Source organism: Gymnoscopelus microlampas, assembly GCF_963454915.1.
Source record: "Gymnoscopelus microlampas genome assembly, chromosome: 22".
Taxonomy (NCBI): Eukaryota; Metazoa; Chordata; class Actinopteri; order Myctophiformes; family Myctophidae; genus Gymnoscopelus; species Gymnoscopelus microlampas.
The window spans coordinates 6258893-6279884 of NC_139959.1; the positions used below are offsets into that span (position 1 = coordinate 6258893).

The window sequence follows — 20992 nt, forward strand, 5'->3', positions numbered from 1 at the left end:
TGGCTTCTTGGTAAGTGGTCTGACCCATATTTGAAGATTAAATATTAAGACACAAGACAGAACTAAAATAAGACCTTTTTAGTTTAGCTTGTCAGTCAGTCAGTCAGTCAGTCAGTCAGTCAGTCAGTCAGTCAGTCAGTCAGTCAGTCAGTCTGTCTGTCTGTCTGTCTGTCTGTCTGTCTGTCTGTCAGTCAGTCTGTCTGTCTGTCTGTTTGGTTATTTGGGCATAATAAAAATCTGCAGGAAGTGTGAGCAATTTTTAACAACACAAATCTTCTCTTATGGGGGTCCCTGGCACAAATTGTTTTCAGATGGGGGTCCATGGCCAAATGCTAGGTTTCATTCAAGTTAAGTCATCAGTAATTCATTGCACACTGCCATGTCCGCTTTGGGAAAGGCTTTGGCATTATAGGTGAACATTTTCAAAACTACATTACAGGGCTTAAGTGGTTAAACAAGACAATCATACCGTGTCTGCAGCCTGGAGCAGTATCGCTCCATTATACAAACCTCAACGTGAGTCAAATCAACTCAATCAATTCGTCATCTCCTGTTCTTCCAGGCCATGCAGTTCCAGGGCAGGTTGAAGTTCCTGGACGGACAGAGAAAGAGGTCGGTCAGCGGGGCTGTGCTGCCTGCGCAGCTGGCTCTGTTCTGTGTGGCCGTCCCCCTCATGCTGCCCTCCATCACAGAGATGAAGATGAAGACTGTGATGATGAGGGGGAAGTGCAAAGGAATGACCCCCACACTTGAGCATGGGTAAGAAAATATGACATTAGACAAGTTCAAACTGTTAAAGGGGCGTTAAACCCTATATGTTGATTTTGGAGTTTGTTTTTGCTGTATTGGTTAACCACTTTCAGCGCGGTGTCCCTATTTTGGCGTGACATTATTCTTTGAGACACACATACGGGTATTTTGGGATGAAGCACATGTTTGCCTTTTTTCTATGGACCGGTTTTGCACCTTCAAGAAGATGGCGGATGATTTATACATGATGTGTGGCATCACAGAAGCTGTAGCAGAACAGGTGAAATAAATCAAAAAAGGTGCAAAAAGAAAAGAAAGAAAAGAAAAAACCCTCGAATTTCAAACACTGCTATGGCCCTTCACTGTCTCCTCACTCTGACCTCTCCCACATCCCATAATCTCACCTCAAGTTCCAGTTATACCTGTCTCCAGTGCCTCATCAGCCCCAAGGCTATGATAGAAGAAGGTAGGGTCAGTCCACAGGCCAGACAGGCGCCATTGACGCCCATGGGTGGCAAAACTGGATCCCGCAGTTGTGTGAAATACATTAGAGTCAATGACAGCCGGCTGGACCAGCTTGTGAACAAAGACTATATCGGAATGAGTGCGTCCTTTGTCAGTTAATCGGTTTTGGAATATAAAAGAAGACATATCACAGGTTGTTTTCTAATCACTTTGTTTTTCGATGTACACACTGTATCATTTTATTGAGGCATCTAAACTGGCTCGGCAGTATCGCAAGATTTGGTTGTCAGGCTGTCAATGATCGACAATTTTGCGATACTTTAGCATGTTCGGAAACATACTTTGTGCTCTTTAGATTGGTCAATAAAATCATACAGTGTGCACATCGAAAAGCAACAGAGCAGAAAACATGTATGATATGTCTTAGTATGAGTACAAACATCGCAGTTGTTCAGAAACATCGCAGTCGTTCAGAAACGACTGCGACGTAGTAAGCTGGTCGATCTGGCTCTCTGGTTCCTATGTTTTCCACCAAACTCCCTGCTGCAGTTTGCTTCCCAATGCGACGAATCTGCCGGCTGGAATTACTGCATAGCGAAAATGACGTAGATGACCGTACCTTTTTTAATTACCTTGATCAGCCCTGCAGTTCCATGCCACTCACTACACTCACTTGTAGCCACTTCAATAATCAGCTTGCTGCCTAAACATTTTTAGATGAACATGCCTCTAGCCCCCTCTACAGTCAACCAACTGTAAAGTCACAATCAAGGCCATGGCCATTGTCAAAATTGCTGCACTACTTCTCCTTGGTGTAAACTACCTTGAGCACTGTGTTAAGTCACCTGATGAAGGTTGTCAGTTTGAATGGTCTGCTTGCATACTTTTTTTTGCATTAACATTGCCTCTCCCTAAAATAGAGTCCAGACACACTAAAACCACCTGCTATGTTGCAACCTGATTTCTACAAATAAAGCCTTGTGCACACATAGATAAGCAGCAGGTTTTATGCATGCATAGACTAATGTTATTTTGAACATTTATTAGCTAAATTAGGCTCATAACCTGCTATGTGGTAGCATGTGCTCATTTTGTCATGTCCTGCTTTATGTGCCTGTTAGCGTAGCCTATGTGTATGTCTCACTTCTTCGTCTCCCTGCATGTGTACAACTGTGATGACTGTGTCACTTGACTCACTTATGTACTGAATTGTGATTTGTGAAAGAAGTTGAAAAAAGGGGAAGGAAAAACAATTAGGTGAAACCTCCATTTTGTCCCACCTTGACTTCATGTCCATGCAGATGATTTCCCATGAAGTTAATTAACTGTTGATTAACAGCATTGCAATTTACTGTACTATCTACTGTGCTGTACTATACTGTACTGTACTGTCTCTTGATCCTACACCAACAGAAACCACTTTTCTGTCTCCTTTACAGTGATGGAGGAGAGCACTTACGAATGCACTCACTTAACAGCGGTGTGGATGAAATTGAAGACCCTCTCCTACTTCCTTCTCCCACTCCGGGCAGTGTACAGCGAGCCCACCACGCTCCCTGGACCCCCGTCTCCAAAGACAACCTCAAGCAATGCCCCAATGAATATTACAACCAAGAGGAACCCCTGAATTACTGTAAAACCCCCATGCCTACTGCCAAAGACCTCAGGCCGTGTCTGGGCGGTGGATGGCCCATGCGTTCCGGCTCGGGACCCCTCAGAGCAGGACAAGGAATTGGATACGTCGCCTCGAACCGGTTGAGCAGAGCTGGGCCGTACAGCAAGTACTGCGTGTCCCCTGGCAGCCATGGTGGCAGAGGAGGGGACGCGTTTGTCCCTAAGCTCTACGGGAACATGCAGAATCCCGCAGACCTCGACGTCTACTGTGTGGACGCGGTGAAGCGAGAGAATGACTACAGCCACCGCTTCAATGCCGGTCTGATGCCCGAGATGCCGCCCATCAAAGTGGAGCACGACTCGGACTCCGAGAACGGCTGCAACACGTACAGGCAGCCCTGGGGCTGCCGCAAAATGGAGGCCGTCGACCATCATTACGGCGGCGGGGGATACGATTCAAGCGGCAGCGGCGTCCACCTCAAATCGGAAGCAGATTATTACGAACATGAATATTCACCCTGCCAGAGAGGGAAGGCACGTGTCAGCCCGCCGTACAGCAACGGTCACTATCAGAACTACGCCATCAGTAACGGTGGCAACAGCGGCGCGCACCTATCAAAGTACGACAAAGATTCAGATCACCACAACAGCATGAGCCAATTCAGTCCTCAGAGACTCTCTCACTCGAACCCTCTTTGCAGCAGCCAATCGATCAACCTCATGGACGCACACGTCTATCCGGGTGCTGCCATGGAGCCCCACAAGGTCTGCATGTACCAGGACTACAGCAAGCACAACGGCTATGAGTTCAAAGGCCACGGCATGATCCATTCAATCAAAAGAGAACCCATGGACTCCCCCCCATGGCCAGAGGGAGGTCCTGATATGGGACAGTCGACCATGACTGGTCCCAGGAACGTTATGCCGTACGCGATGACCACAGGGCCACCCAAATCCAATCCCTATGTTTACATGCAATAACGACGACATTAACGCGTAACCATACACCTCCCAAAAATGAATGTGTACATTATGGTACTGTACCAAATATTATGATTATTTTACACTTTCACCAGCATTGAATAATGACGGTTTCTGTTTAGTTCCTAAAAAACAAGGCTCATGTTCTAAGAAACAACATTGTGACAATCGAACGCAATCATTTGCATTACAGTTTGTAGTTTTTGGACTACACACGCTTTGTGTGGTGTTTCATAATCTAATCACCTGGGCCCTGATTCATCAACACCATTAGGAAAGGGTTATTCGAGCAACATTTGGTGGAAAATTATTGCCATTCATCGAATGTGTTCATGCTTACCTCACACCTACAGTGATCTGTCTTGGTGTATACCATGCCTTCTGAAGTTCTCACTGCGTACAAGCATGTTTTACATTTAAACCTTGCTTGTACACAGTGAGTGTCATTAACCACATGAAACCTAGCGTCCCTATAGTCAGGGCAAGTCATAATAGGCAAACAGTCAAGCTCATAACACGCCTCAACGCGATGCTTTGTTAGCTTGTAGATCTGCTATTTTTTTGCTGAATGTTTGCCTGTTATGACATGTCCAGACTAGGGCCGCCAGGGTTCATGTGGTTTAAAACAATTACAGCAGAAATATGACTACAGAATCAATAATGAGTGGATGATTCAATTTGCTGGCCTTTGAGTTACCAAATATACAGTGCAGTAGTAAATCTCTTAATTTGTAAGAAATGTCCTTGAATGAAGTTCCACAAGCAAAAACATATGTAGTTGTGTGTTGGTGGGGTTTAAGTTAACATGAAAGGAACGTTCTCAAAGTGAAGTCAACATCACAAAAATAATTTATAAAGATGATATAATTATGAAATAATTATGTGTGCTTTTTCATGTCACTATAAGTGTTATACTGCTTTGGAAAGAAACAAGAGCAGGATTTCAACGTAACAACCCTCCAGAAAGAAATCATTTAGGTCATTATTGTACTTCTATTGGTTTTAGTCGAAATCGGTATTTGTTATCCTCACAATTGGTCTATTTGTATGACATATTTGAATACAAGCAGACAGTTTCAAATTCTCCATTTTATGAAATTACTGCTGTAGTTTCTGATGTGCACTATCAGGAGTTAAGCCTACGCGGACAGATTGTCAACTCGACATACAATTTAAATGGCTTTTGAATTTTACCTTTTTATTCGTTTGTGTGCTCTTGTTGATAAGTGGCTAATGATTGATATTTATTATACGATGCGGAAGAACAGTATATATTTAAATATCTTTTTTTTTTTTTTTTGGTATGTGTTCACTAAGCCCCTCTTTTTGTTTTTGATATTAACAATTAATGGACTCTTCCAAAGATGTGTTCTATGAAGCTTTGTTGCTGCAAGTTAACGAACAGTGTACTGTACATAAGGCAATGTTTCTAACATGACTCGTCTATTAAAAGACTGTTGTTTAGACAGACCTTTGGTTTATTTTATTTATTCATGTATACATTTTTTTGTAATCGAGGGAAATAAACAGCCTTGGCTAAGCATTGGCTACATGCTGATACATGGACATAGTAATGCCTTAAGAAATAATATTTTAAAAGTAACTTAGTAACTTCATAAATGTGGCAATTTTCTTAAACACACTTAAACAATATTAATCTATTCATCTAACCCACACCCATACAGCAATCACTTTTCCCAACCAGGGGCATATCATTTGTCCAGGTGCAGGTCCTCCATCAAGCACAGGGTGATTAGCAGTGAGAAATATAGGTTAGCATAAAACACATTATGCAACTCAATACATTCAAAATAACTCATGAATAAGGAATGCAAAACAATAACCACACCACCTAATACAAACCATGCAACCATACAACTAAACAAAATAAACCAAAACATAAGAATTATAATCACAAATCATTTATCAACCCTTTTTCCAATGACTGACATCAAACATCTTGCAAATTAAAGTGGAGTTAAGGTAAGAAGTTAAGAGGGTTCTTTGAGGGTTCTGATTTCAGTGATATGTAATGGGCTACATTCATGAAATAACTCCTCTTTTTGAAACATGCATGGCATGGTGCTTGGTCAACACTGACCTCTAGTGGTGAAACTTGGTACATTAATTATGTCCATTGTCAATGTTGTCAAAAGGTCACACAATAACTGCACATTAAACTCCAAACAAAACTCATACTATAACTCCCAAAAGACAGCATTACTATTATCACTTTCTATTAAGCCTATGTCTAAACTCAACTGCATTATAAACATACTTAATGCATTACACACAGATTGTCATAGTTGTATTAGGCCTACATTATAATATATTTAATGATGTATTATACTCGCTGTTATAATGCGTTATAGCGTGACTTTAAGTAACTATAATAAAATATTTAAGTAAGTATAAGTGGTCATTAGGTGCTTCAAGTAAAGACACTGCTGGAGGTGCACACAGAAACTTTTGTGTTGTTCTTGCAAAGATGTTTTTTTTCCTCTTCACTTTACTTAAAGCATCAATTGATTATAACCACCCGAGAATACACAAGGTTTTGGAATATCAAAATAAAATACTCAAGGTGAACCAAAGGCAAACACTAACAAACAGTTCACATGGGCTGGAAGACACGAGGGACAAGCCACAAATAAGACAAACATATTCCAACCTATCATAACAATACCAAATTATAACCAAATACAAAATAATACGGTTGGTCGTAACATGCATCATGACATAATTATGACCTATATGAGAATTATAATATAGATGATACTGCATGGCCAAAAGAAAAACAGTCTGAGAGTGACCAGCAATTATGACGTTTTATTATATTTACTTGACAATATAATATGTTGCGATAAGTGTTTTAAAGCATCATGAGTAGCCTACTTGAGTGATTTTAACTGTAACTATACAGTGCTATAAGCAGATTATAATGAATTCATACTTTATCATCATCAAGTCATTATAAAATGCTTTATAATGTGTTATGATCATTGTTATAAAACATTAAGAGGGTCCATTGGTGTTCACCTGAGATTTGCTATTTAAATGTTTTCACTTTCTGCAGGGCATCCTTGAGGGCGTCTTCACCAGGTATAAACTCGGTCAGTAAGAAAGACAAGAGCCGCTGTCAGAATTTAGAAAAAGGGACCAGTTAGCCAGCAAGACGGAAAACATGTTTTATAATCTTTGAGAAAGTTGTTATTGTTAGCTTGGAAAAGCTTGCAAAATTGATGCGATGAGACAGGGAAAGCGACAGAATGACACGTGCGTCTCACTCTACAAGGATGGATACTCACATACACCAGTCTCTTGTTTTCAGAACTGCTCTGAAACAGTTTGAAAACCTTCTCCAACTTCTTCTGCTTAAAGATTTTGGACGAATCTAGGGAGACAACACATCATGGGTAAAGCATACTTTAAGACTTAAGAGCTACTTAGATTTTCCTAGACCGTTTCATTCTTACAATAGTACTATGCACAGCTCTGTTCCATTTAGTGTAGCAAAAGACTGTTTCCCAAACACTGGGTCGGGACCTAGTTTGGGAGTTGCGGACCCATTTTTATGGGTCATGAGTAAATATCGCTTTTTGTCACCTTTATAACGCGTCACAATGCAACACATCGTGAGCTTGTAGATTAGCTATTTTCACTCTGTTTGAAATTGGGCTTAAGCCACTAATTCACAATGTATATTTGTATACATTATTATGTATATACATTCATATATCTTTTGCGCCTTGGGCTGACAAGTTTGGGAAACAGTGGAGTAAACAGCTGACAAGGGTTTCACACGTCTCCAAGCTATCACAGAATGTTGAAACCGTGAAGACAGAAGGGAGGAGGGCGCGTACGTACATGCGTCACAGATGAGCTGGAAGGCCTTGTCCCTTGTCTTGTCCATGTCCTCGTTGGTAGGTTTCTTCTTGTTGGTATGGGTAGACGGCTTTGGTTTAGGTGGTGCTGGTGAACCACCAGGCCACTGCTGCTCACACATGTTGTTGACGTATGCGGTCATCTTCTCTTCGGTCGGGATCATCTTGCTTATTAAGGTATTCACCTCACTGGTAAAAAGGTAGAGAAGATACGGGTCAACTAAATAAAAGATTCTGTGATTAGAGAACTATGTGAGAAGTGGTCAAAACATATTTTTAAATTAGCCTTACTTTCTCATGAAGGGCATAACGAAGTTATCGATCATGTTCAAAAGGACGGAATTGCCTGGAAGACATGAGAACAATAATCATCTATTTAACCATTGCTGAATAATACTGTGAAGATGAGCCAATGAGCATTGGGGATTGACTGCTGAACAAACCAGATATTTCTGACAACAGCTCCATTATGGCATCAGTGGCGTTTTGTTCCTCCAAGCTGGCCGTCTTCTGAAGCAGCTTCCTTTGATCCTTCACCTTAGTCTTTTGGAGTCCATCGGACGCGTCCAAACGCTGATTTTCCTTTCTAGCAGACTTTCCACCGAATGGGTTCCAACTATCAGACGCAATGTCACAATCCTCATCTGAGGCCTCAGGGGTTTCCTCTGATGTTAGAATTTCAGGATCTGGACATAAAGAGCTCAAGTCTTCCTTTCTGGCATCTATATGTGAGCTGTGGAGCTGTAAAGAAAAGAGCAGCATCTGCTTGTGACAGTTCATCTAAGATATTCAGTTCACAGTTCAGCTGACAGCAAACATCTTAAAAATGTATCAATATATATTTGATGCAAATGTAACAAAGCGACAAATGCTTGTGAGAAAAATGTGATTGCCTACATCTTTTATTCCAGTGGTTCTCAAAGTGTGTCCTTGAGGGGGTTGCAGGGGGTCCACAGCAAAGTGAATAGTGAATGTAGTATCAACATTATTTTAACCACTTTAAACCCATATACATCGGATATTTGAAAATAGCCGATCTACAAGCTCACAAAAACACAATGCATTGTGAGCTTGTAGATCAGCTTTTTCTTTTTACCTTGAAAAAATTATACATTTGGGGGTCCTTGACATGAACACGTTTGAGAACCACTGATCTATTCATAGCTGTTGTTGTTCCTTTACAAAGTTGAAATAGTGTGAAATAGTTCTTCTCAAAACATTAAGACTTTGACTATGAATTGAATACCAAGGACCTCATTGGAAACATGACCGCAAGGACTTTTTTGAACATACCTTTTAGACAGTATTTTAAATGCAACTGTGCTGTTTTACATTTTTGCCTAATAACATATTCAATCAATCAAAAGAACAACACTGGTGCAGTCAGTGTTTCTGTTTACCTCATCTCCCTGTTGTCCTGCAGTCAGCAAGGTGGCCAAGCCGCTGAGAAGATCACGCTCTTCTTCGTTCAGCTCCAAAGGACAGAGGAACTTAAAGACTGGCTGGCTGTGACCCATCTGATCATCAGCAACCACTTCCTGTACAGCAACAGGACATGGGTAAGAAGACCTTATAGTGCTGAAATTGTGGATGTGTTACGGCAGTGGTTCTCAAAGTGGGGTCCCGGGACGACCACAAGGATTTGGGCGTTCCGGGGTTCCCCGTGAAAATCTGTTTAACCACTTCTTTAATCTGTAAAATTAATTTACAGATGTAATTAATTAAATTTAATTAATTAATTTATTTGGTTTGTTGAGAACCACAGGCCTATATTGTACTCATGGTGATGTTTACCTGAAGGAAGCGTTCCACAGAGGCTCTGACTTCATCTTTGATTCCATCACTGATCATCTCCTCTGAGCTTTTTGGCAGCTCTGATATCAAGGGAAGGTTGGCAGGGTTCTGAAAACAGCAACAAGTCGTAGAGAGTTGTAGAGTCCTCAAAACAGCAAAAGGTTTAGCCCACCCGTCAAAACAATTGCCTGCTAAATATGGGTGTCTATTTCACCCATGCAAAACCCATGGCCAACGCTGGGTTCCGAAACCCCAATGTTCAATACCTAACCATGTTCTAGAATCTGCCACTGTGACTGGCTGTGAGTAGGCCTACTGTGTGTGGTATCCCTAACCTGCAGTCTGTTGCGGAGCCATATAACATCCATATAGGTCTTCTTGATGTCCCAGTGGAGGTTCTCTGTGCCGTCTTGTTCCTCCAGGTGCACAGTGAACACCAGCTCCTCATTCTTCCACTCCACCTACAGTACAACACAGCAGGCAGAGAGACAGACAGACAGACAGACAGACAGACAGACAGACAGACAGACAGACAGACTCAGACTCATATTCACACAAACTCCATGGGATGTGCAGTTGCAGTGGTCCCAGTGTAAGCATTAGTGAGAGTGTCACTGTGACGTGTGACTCACATGAGGGATGCTGAGAGCCCAGCGACCATCGCACCACATGTTGTCCTTCAGGTAGTCCTCCAGGTCAATGTCCTCCTAATGGAAATTAGGAGGACTCAGCTCAGTTACATGCCTTTAATCATCACTTCGACATGAATCAATTCATGGCTAAATTATATTGTCAACGCAACCTAACTCAAACTGCATTTATAAAGCACATTTACAATGACCAGTGGTCAACCAAGTGCTGTACAAAGTCAGATCAAAAAACAAGCATACAGAAAACAGGAAGATTAAACAGATTAAATAGGTGGAATAAAAACAAAAAACATAACAAAAAATTACAAAGGCAATAAAGACAGCATTACACAATTTAAGCCAAGGGTTTAACGATCAGACCAGGGAGAAGAAATCAGTTTTAAGTGAAGATTTGAAGTCCGCTAAGGAGTGAGCAGACTTTAGCCTGGTTCCAGACGAATCTGCACTTTAGCCCTCGGCAGATTAGGTCTGGCCCCCCTCCATAGAGAATGTATTTCTCTCCCGCAGAGGTTGTGCGGGACCAACCAGGGCCCAGTATTCAAATGTGGGCGGGCTTATCAACAAGGAAGCACTGCTCTGATTGGTTCGTACAAGGAAGCACTGCTCTGATTGGTTTAAGTCTAAACAATAGAGTCCGTTTGGATCTTTTTGTAACCGCCCCTTGGAAAAAAATCTATCGTTGATAGGGACCAGACTAATATCCACGCAGTGTGTCGTGTGATATTGTCTGGCCACGCGAGGCTAAGCAGACTTAATATGTATAGGGCAAACTGTTCCAGAGGCTGAGGCCGGCCACTGCAAAGGTTCAGTCAGTCTGGACTTGTAACTAGTTGTGGGCTCAAACAGGAGCAACTGGTCAGTCGACCTCTGGGCCCTGGCTGGGGTGTATGGCTCTATAAGATCAAATTCTGCGGGGGCCAGCCCATTTTGGGCTTTAAAAACAAATAATAAAATCTTAAAATCAATTCTAAATTTCACGGGTAGCCAGTGGAGTGAGGCGAGGACCGGGGTGATATGATCGTGCTTCCTCTTGCCAGTAAGGAGGCGAGCGGCAGCGTTCTGTACGAACTGCAGACGTCTAAGGGCCGACTTGTCGATGCCTACATACAGTGAATAACAGTAATCGAGCCTTGATGAGACAAACATATGGATTTCTTAATCCTGGCCAGCAACCAAAGTTGGAAAAAGCTGTTTCTGACCACAGAGCTGATCTTTTTATCGAACTTAAAGTTGTTGTCAAGCGTCACACCCAAATTCACCCATATTCAAGGCAGAGTCAATGATCCTGCCGGTCTGCTGTTGTTGTTGCGGTGCTGAGGTTATTATTATGTTGTGGAATACAATGCCTTTGAAAAAGGCAAACCAATAATCTAAATCATCTCTGGTCCGTAATTGCCAGAGATCTTATAAAAAAATAAGAAAAAACGCTATTATCTTTATAGTTTTATGCTTTTGCTTTTCTTTTTTTGCTTTATTGTTAAATTATTTGTACTTTTTCTGTAATTGTATTCTTGCTCTGTAAAGCACTTTGAGCTGCATTTCATGTCATGACAGGTGCAATAAAATGTTTTATTATTATTATATTATTAATTCATCCAAACCTCAATGCAGAAAGGCCATTGGAAATCTGCCTTAGGATCCCGTGGTGGAAGTAACGGCAGGCAATAACAAACGGTCAGTTGATTCTTTTAAAAAACTGCTAAAAACTCATTCGTTCAAGTGTCGACTTTCTGTGCAATTTTAAATGTCTATTGTTTTATTCAGATTTTTGTTTCTGTTTTAACTTCTTATTTCCCTATTTTTCAGTTTTACATGATTTCTTAAAAACATATTTTATTGTATTGTATTGCTGTACAGCACCTTGCAACTCTTGTCTTGTTTGGCTTCATGAATAAAATGTACCTTACCTCACTTTCTTCGCTATCAGCAGTGAAGCAGTCAGCAACAATTTGGTAATCCTCACAGTTGTCATCGCCAATTTGGTCACTATCCAGAGCTGAGAAGAACAGCAAATTCACGACAGAACATACACATGTGGTTTGTAAGGTGTGATAAATCCACGTTGCACAGACAGTACATTCAACCATGATCATTAATGAATTTGGAATACACTTTTTTCGAAAATGCATGGAGAGAGACATTATCTGTAATATTGTCAATAGTTCTATTAGGGAGTCCTTGGTTCAAGGACTTGATCAGTGTTTCATGAGATTAACAATGCAAATTTCTAGGAAGTGCAAAAGTACAAGTATAAATCAGACATTAGAATCACATCGGCCCCTTTCTCAAACCTTGCTCAATTTTGTTGACTCACCATGTGTCTGTTTTGAGGCACCACTGTCGAGGCAAGTCACCAATAGTTGGTTCAGGTTGGATGGTTCAGACAGCCATGAAACCATTTCCAGAGCTGAGGAGAGCAACGACAAACACACAATTAACTCCCAATACTCATACTACTAGTACGTTTAAGTAGGAAAACATGAATAAATTAATGAATGCATGAATAAATGAACGAACGAATACATACTGTAAATACATACATACAGTACATATCATTTTTGGTTTTGTTTTGATATTTACTTTCTGTTCTAAGAGCAGTCCAAGCCAGTCCAAAAATGTCAGTGATTAATTCTGGTTCCACAAATAGTTATCAGTAGATGTGTGTACACTACAGTAGATAATTGCATGTACAACATCCTAAATGGTGAAATTAATGGCATGGCATAAAACAACATAAAACATTACACCCCACAACACTCTCCCGATAACAATAACAGTAAAAGCATAACGAACAACAGTAAAACAATAAAATTGTGTGGCCAGCCAAGTTGGCACACCCTGGGACACTACAGTATTATTGTAATACTTTATTGTCTCCGCCAGGCCGAAAGGCATGGCGAGAGAGTATGTTTTACCCTCCGTCCGTCCGTCCGTCCGTGTGTGTGTGCGTGCGTGTGTCCTGTCTGTGTGTTACCAGCTAATCTCCGGCACCGTTGGCCCGGTCGCTGCGAAACTGTGCACACCCACTCCCTGGATGCCAATTCAGAACCTCTGCCCCACATTTTTCACATGGGCCTGTTATAGCGCCACCAGGAGGCCGATTTGTGCAAAACCCATTTTTTTCCCATTACACCTACAGCTTTTAACCAAACGTCATGCAAATCAGTACACAGTATCTCTATAGTCATGTGATCAACCCGGATCTGTCCGATTTCCCATATTGCATCCTCATTGGCTAAGGTTGGCTTCCAAAGTTTGCAGTATTGGTCCGTTTTGAACAAACTGCCTCCAATCATGAACGCAGCTTGCCATTTCCATAAAATTGCACACGCACATTCCCATTAGGCCGAGGAAGAAATGCCACTTGAACATTTTCAAATCAGCCTCATGGTGGCGCTATAACTGGCCGATTTGCATTTTTAACTATAACTGCACCGATCTGCGTGAAACTTTGCACGCACACTCCCTAGAGGCCAAGGAAAAACATTGGACTGCATTTTTCACATCTGCTTTTTACAGCGCCACCAGGAGGCCGATTTATGTAAAATACATTTTTGGAGATTATTCCTTCAGATTATGTCCAAAAAACACGCAAATTGGTACACTGCATCTCCATAGTCATGTGATTCTGATGGATCTGTCCGATATTTCATATTCCATCCTATTTGGCTTACAGTGGCTTCCAAAGTTTGCAGGATTGGTCAGTTTTAAACAAAATGCCTCAAAACATGAATGCAGTGTGCAATTTCCGTGAAAGTTTGCATGCAGATTCCCACTAGGCCGAGGAAGAAATGCCCCCCTTTTCACATTCACATTGGCCTTTATAGCGCCACCAGCAGGTCTAATTTAGCAAAACACATTTTTGGAACAAAATGCCTCAAATCATGAATGCAGTGTCCCATTGAAAGGCCTAAGAAGAAATGCCACCCTTTTCACATTGGCCTATTATAGCGCCACCAGGAGGCCACAATAACCTACCTGACCTGGCGGAGACCTGTGCTCCGAGGAGCACTTTTTCTAGTTTATTATGAAAAACAGTTCTATGGCCCACCAAGGTACTGGAACCGTCCATTTTCTCTAAAAAATGAATTAGTTGCAAACAACCATACAACGACAGGTGTGCTACAGTACGTGGCAAGACAACAACATTATTAGATAGCTGTTTCTGGTTCGTTGTTTGCATTTACACTGTTGAAAGATACTGTACAATGAAAGTAACAATATTTTTCGATATCTTGATAATGCGCTGCACATTGACTTTGTTGAAATGTAATTATCACACTGGTGAAGTTGACCTTCTAGTGCTTGCTTACCGTTTAAGGCAATGATCTCATTCAAGGCACAGCAGATGGCATCCTGGCCCCACAGAGACACGGGGAGAAGGTTACGTACCAACGCCTCTGAAAACTTCCTGAGAACTGCAATCTCCTCTGTCCTGGAACTGAACAGCGGCTCTCTGAAGGATACACAACAACCCAAACAACACCGTTTTATAATCCACTTTTGAAACAGTCACACGCAAAGTTTTCCTATTAAAGAGGCCTGAACTCAGATTAATGACACTTTAATGAAGTGTGTGATGAAATAAAATGAATTGTCAACATTCACAACAACATTTTATTAAAATTGAGCATATCATTTTAAAGTTATTTGTTAAATATTATTAGATGTGTCTTGGACATACGTAAGGATGTCTCCAAATTGTAATACTCAAGATTTTAATTCAGCCTCTACCAGCCCCTCCTATCTTCAGAAGATATGTAAACACCATCTAAGAGCACTAATATTTGCAGACAAAATACAAATGACTATTTAACTAATACAGGTTAAAACAAATCCATAATGAAATCCAGCCTGTGTCACTTAACTCGCTGAACTAGTATTGACAACAAATGACTTTCTGTACAAAAATTACTTTTTCTTACAAACCAATTGGGGACAGCCATGGGTAGTGCAATGGCTCCCAACTACGCAAATTTATATATGGGTTATTTTGAGCAACATTTTGTTCTAAATTCACCGTTAATCCATACCATTCCAACATTCTTTTATATCTATTTATCTATTTATAGTACGATTCCCCAAAATAAAAGCTCAGCATAACCAAAATGTACTGACTGTATTAGCCTGTTTTGTCAAACTTTACATAACAGACAATATGCATTTGTGTCTGTTTTCACCTTAGTGAGGGGGATGTTTAGAAGGGAAGTGCACATTCAATGCATAATTGTAATTGGAGTAATAAGAGGAAAGCAGAGGAACACGTACAGTACTTCTACATATTTTTTTCCGGTCATAGGAGGCCATTTTAAAATAATGATACTCTTTTCCACAACAAATAGGCTGTATGTCAAAAGAAACAATATGAGCCAATAAAAGATAAGTAAGTAAATGATTCAAAGAAGGCGATACATGAACAAGGCATTTCTAGAGTTTAGGACAGTGTAGCCCTGGTCCAGAGCGTTAGAGAGTTCTCTCTAACGCCCTGCCATATGTCCGTCAGATGGAAATTTACTCCACTGCGCCCTCTACAGATATGGTCAATGGTCATTTATATTTACCAGATCTGTCGAGGACGCAGTGGAGTAAATAAAACAGCAAAGTAGTTTTGTTTATTTTTACTACAGTTGGAGCCCTCGCAGGGCAGTGGAATTCTTTGTCAGGGCTGAGAGCCGAGCGCCTGGCTTTAGAGAGAACTCACTAACGCTCTGGACCAGGGCTTAGGACTGTGGTCTGAGCCCCTGAGTGCCTTCAGCACCTTGCTGATCTCACCTGTTAGAGTGCTTGGCATAGCGTATGTGCTCCGTCAAGATATGAACAGAGTCAACAATGGTTTTACAGACATTCAGGTTTGTGACTCTGCAGATGACTCGGTCAATGATGAAGTCACTCTCCTTGCTCAGCACCTGGTGCAGGGGCTGGTCTTTACGGGGGGTGTCACTGTACCAAGGGTGGAGGTATTGGGTGTAAATGCACTCAATAACTGGTGGGGGAAAAAAGACAACCACAACTTAATACAAGTATCAAATAACAGACTCTGGATGTTTTGAAATAGACAAGATTGGATGTTTCGAGCAGTTCTGAAATTTGGTCACCTGAGTTGTCAAATGTCAGTAGTGCAGTAAAATAAAAGTTATAATAAGACTTATTTAGACTGTATTAAAAATAATAGACTGTAATGTACTGTAGCACAGCATGGAAGTAGTTGCAGCAGCAACTGCTTCCATCAGCAAGGATGAGTTATTCTTCCATTTACAGAACAGAGTAGGAATTGTGGGGAGAAAGGCGGGAGGGTAGATGGTGAAAATAAAACATGCTTATTTGATGATTTATCCGTTCATTGGAGCACTGATAAAAGTTGAAAACATTTTTGTACCACCTCCATCTGTCATGCGGCGACAAATGCCGCATGTCACTTTGTAGCTTCATGTTGCTCTCTGGCTTCAGAAGCGGAGAAAAAAAGTGAACAAGCAATTTATATGTTAAAAACATTACTAAAGTGCAGAGCTTCTTTACACAGATCGATGCAGAAAAGCTTGTGCATGCTTTTATTTCAAGCAGGCAACATTATTGGACATAATAATAATGAACATATTAAATTGTTCAAAGGTCATTACACAGGCATGTTAGCTCCATTTTATTGGTTTATTGCAGGATATGCAGTAGTCTCAGCTTATGGAACCTGTAGAACCCTTACATCATCTGCCCAGGGTTACAACAAGAAGCACAGGCCAAGCAGCTATTAGTTTCTCCACCCTGTTTTCGGAACATAGTTGACATACACATTGCATTCCAACAATTCCACATTGTTGGGACATTGCATACTAATAACAGCCCAAGATTAACATCTCTCCCATTGTGGGGCTCTGACTCAACAATGCAGCATACCTGTCATGCTTTAATGGTAAGTGGTTTAAATGAAGACACTAAAGAGGATATGATTGTTAAGCCATACGTCAACCCATCACAGATGTCTCATGCACTTAATGAGGACACATGAACTGCATGCCCTGTCTCCAGACATCATTACATGTATTGTATAGTTTTGCCATTTGGTGATTGTTCTGGTGATGCCAGAAGATGTGGACACGCACTCACAGACATGAGACATGGGAGATGCACTTATTCAAAACACAACCTCGACTCATTCAAACTGCGCCAGGCATCATGTACCATAGATAGTTTACATGCAAAGTCACCCCTTCAAATGAGAGTTATTTAAATGTACCAATGTTTGCACTATGGCAAATGTGACAATATCTACTGTTCACACCATAATGGATGGCAAGTAAAGGAGTATAGATCAAAAAAGCAAAACCTACCTTGCTGAAGAGATTTCTTTAAATCAGGACACAGTGGTTTCAGTGAAGTTCCAGTCCAGTCACTGTATCTAGTATGTGTAGTAGGCTTTATGTCAAGGATGTCAAAGTCCAACTGATCAACCACTCTGTCCTCCTAAAGGAGAGAAACAAAGCTATGAAACAACTGCAGAGGACAGATTGTAAAAATATATTTGCAAAAAGAAAAAGAAAGGAAACACTGTCCATTATTGTATTGTTCACTCTTACTACGGATTGTAACAGAGATGTGATCTGACAGAAAATGATCACCATTAATAGTGTTATTAGCTTCTCACCACAGTGGGTTTCACTGGATTTGAATGTTTTTTTTGTTAGTTTTCTCCCTCGATTTCAGTGTACTCCGTAAATATTACCGTCATCGTCATCAAATACACCTGCTTGCATGCACACGCACACAGAGCAAACACTATATTAAAGGGAGGACGTGCGGGCAGACAGACCACGTTGTCACGCTCATGTCACCATGACTCAGCCACAACCATATAAGGAGTGTGCACTGCAGCTCCCCATGCAGCTACGCCCAAATATGGAGTGTGTTGTCTAACCCCAATGTCGTCATTGCATCAGGCGCAAACAAATCAGTCAGCTCCATATATGGGCACAAAAGGGGGCGTGCCTATATATGGGCATATACTGATGACATTAGGGATCTCCATATGTATGAGCATAAAAGGGACATGGACTGACAGATACAGAGATCTCCATATATGGGCATTTCAGTCGGATCGGTGGTGCAACGTAGGTGTGAGGGCCGCGTCGCCTCTAGTTAAATAATAATTAAATAATAACTACTGATGATAACAAATGGCCCCAACAGATTAATCAACATATATCGTAATTTACTCGATGCTTCCTTGACAATGTTATGAGATATTTCTGACTTAACAAATCATTGTTACTGTGCATAGCGTAACATTTATTTTGTCTATATCTCAATGTACTTTGAGCTGTACGTATTACATACGTGTTACACAAACAAAATGCTTGTTATTATGTCAAAAGTGATATAACCATATTGACACTAAATGCAAGTGGATTGTGTTTTTTTCAGTACCTGGAGTGATTGTTCCGTTTGGGTGCTGTTACTCTCCTGGCTGTTCTGCTGGATGTTCTGAATGTTCTGGAATAATAGTGGAGTTGACATGCAACAGAAACACACCACAGTCACTGTCAGTGCACAGTCTAAATACCACAATAAGCCAAGAATTGTGGCAACAAAGAATCTCCATAAGTACATCTTCTTTAGCCTCTATATAAAAGGCACAGTTTACAGAAATCAGTTATGTTATAGATACATGTACAGTAAGTGGAGCAAATCGACTTTCCTGTAACATTGATCTCAGGACATCTCAAACTAATTATCTAGCTCTGTTACACAAGTCAGTCATCTGATTCAGGTTAATAAAACCATTTGATAAGATAAGATATACTTTTATTGTTTTGCTTTGGAATCTGTCCATAGACGAAAAAAAATAAACAAAATACAACTTACACAGTTACATGACACACTGTGATACTCAGCTCGTTATATAACATTGCTGCGGTACATTATTTTATTTTCATATGGGTTGAGCAATTATAGTTATTTGCAAAGTCAAATCAAATATCTCTAATACAGAATTAATCATCATACTTCATACCTCCAGATCAAAGGTCACAGCTAAATCCATTCCCTTTGTGCCGTCATCATTTACCACATCACTCTCTACAACTATACATTCCAAGCTTCCTCTGAGATTTGAGGCTCTCTCCACTACTTGTAGTAAGTATGACCCACAATGCATTGTTATCATGTCAAAAGTGATATAACCATATTGACACTACCGGTAAATGTGGATTGTGTATTTTCATTACCTGGAGTGATTGTTCCGTTTTGGTGCTGCTACTCTCCTGACTGATGTTCTGGAATGATAGTGGAGTTGACATTAGGCCTGTCACAATTATTACATGATCGCAATTATTTGAGATGATTGCAATTATTTTGCATAATAGCCCTAATCGTAATTTGTACTTAAAATACTGATGACAGTTACATTTGAATTATGGCACAACACATGCTTGAGATTTCAGTTCATTCTTCCTTTTTCTCAGTTCCCTGAATTTGTCAGTTTGTCACTTTGTCAGTTTGTGGTTTGTCAGAAAGTGTCTTTCCAAGCTCCTTTTCGTCATAGTGTTAAAGTGGCTAAACTGACTTTTATGCATTAAAGGAGTAGTTCACCCAAAAAATGTCTTATTTTTTATCAATTGCACACCCCATGAAGCCTTGGATTCATCGATTTCTTTTGTTTTTTGTCGCATTCCTAAGACAATAATTTGATTACTGGCGGAAAGATGCTAATGTATCCGGTAGGAGACACAAAGTAGACTCTTTGAGTCTCCTACCGGAAATTCAATGCTTCATGGGGTGTGCAATTGATAGGAAATAAGTCATGTTTTGGGTGAACTACTCCTTTAACACATTTTGCTGGGGAACCCTGGAACCCCCTCAAGGACCCCTGGGGGTCCCGGGACCCCACTTTGAGAACCACTGGCCTAGTAGGCTACTTCACAGGTAACTGCTATGAACGGTTGCCGTGTTAAGCTGTCAGATGGGTGGGCCGCGAACGAACATTTTCAAGTTGGCCCTGAAGTTGGTCCAGAAAGGGTTGAGAACCGCTGGTGTAAAGCACTTTGAATTGCCTTGTTGTTGAAATGTACTTTACAAATAAACTTGCCTTGACTACAACCAAGGAATGTTTAAAGCTTGATCTTATTAGCGTTTCAATCTGTGTGCTGATAAACTAAACCAAATGTAAAGTCCAAACAAATCCAGAAATTATACCTTTAAATACATATATGCACAAGCGTGAACTTATGTGCACACACAACTAGCACACTTCATTGACAAATGAAATGAAATATGTCAGACCTAACAAATCATTGTTATATGCATAGTCTAATGTTATTTATTTTTGTCTACATCTACAGTATATTGGCAATCTATATCTCAATATTGCAAAGTACTTTGAGCTGTATTCTATTAGTACTGATACTGAATGCAAGTGTATTGTATATTTTCCTTACCTTGCTTTCCCGGTTGATGTCCTGTAATAACAGTGGAGCTGACATGTAACACAAAATGCACAAACTAGTGACCCACAAGCATTGGGTCACTGTTGTTGGTGCACAGTCTGTGAAATACCACATTAAACCAAGAATCACGGCAGCACAGCATCTCCACAGGTACATCTTCTTTAGCTTAGAAAATGCAACCAAGCTACAATACAGACACATGTAAGTGGAGCAAATTGCTTTCACTTCTAACCATTTGGCACAGTTGGGCGTGTCACTACAAAATTATTTTGACAAACTGGTCTGCCCCAAAAAGTGTAAATAGTTGGTGGCCGTGATCACGCCAAAAAGCTTGAGTTGACAAACTGGTCTACCTCAAAGTGTGCATACCTAACATTTTGTTGTTGTGTATTTATCACCGTGCATTTGCATACATGTCTAT

General features: G+C 40.7%; 2 protein-coding genes across 4 annotated transcripts in view; one reads left to right on the forward strand and one right to left on the reverse strand.

Moving 5' to 3' along the window:
- LOC311039300 (uncharacterized protein) overlaps nt 1-3928 on the forward strand; it is a 44125-nt gene extending 40197 nt beyond the window's left edge. For both annotated transcript variants that reach the window (XM_084049075.1, XM_084049076.1), the window contains exons 7-9: nt 1-10; nt 563-759; nt 2655-3928. The exon at nt 1-10 is cut by the window's left edge and continues 124 nt beyond it. In XM_084049075.1, coding sequence (XP_083905201.1) covers nt 1-10; nt 563-759; nt 2655-3810 — 1363 coding nt within the window. In that variant the 3' untranslated portion in view covers nt 3811-3928. The remainder of the gene's footprint in view (nt 11-562; nt 760-2654) is intronic.
- A 139-nt stretch (nt 3929-4067) lies between these two features.
- On the reverse strand, nt 4068-20761 carry LOC311039301 (uncharacterized protein). Of its 2 annotated transcripts, none has more exons than XM_084049078.1 (17): nt 20563-20761; nt 19354-19401; nt 18554-18619; nt 17461-17593; nt 15911-16121; nt 14452-14594; nt 12453-12545; nt 12046-12134; nt 10121-10192; nt 9824-9949; nt 9489-9596; nt 9095-9232; nt 8138-8435; nt 7986-8040; nt 7678-7883; nt 7119-7204; nt 4068-6946 (listed from the first exon to the last, which is right to left on the reverse strand). In XM_084049078.1, the coding sequence occupies exons 1-17, from the start codon at nt 20725-20727 to the stop codon at nt 6860-6862; spliced, it is 2124 nt and encodes a 707-aa protein (XP_083905204.1). In that variant the 5' UTR covers nt 20728-20761; the 3' UTR covers nt 4068-6859. The 2 variants fall into 2 exon arrangements, with proteins under 2 accessions (XP_083905204.1, XP_083905203.1); XM_084049077.1 differs by having other exon boundaries at nt 10121-10195.
- Between the last annotated feature and the right edge of the window lie 231 nt (nt 20762-20992).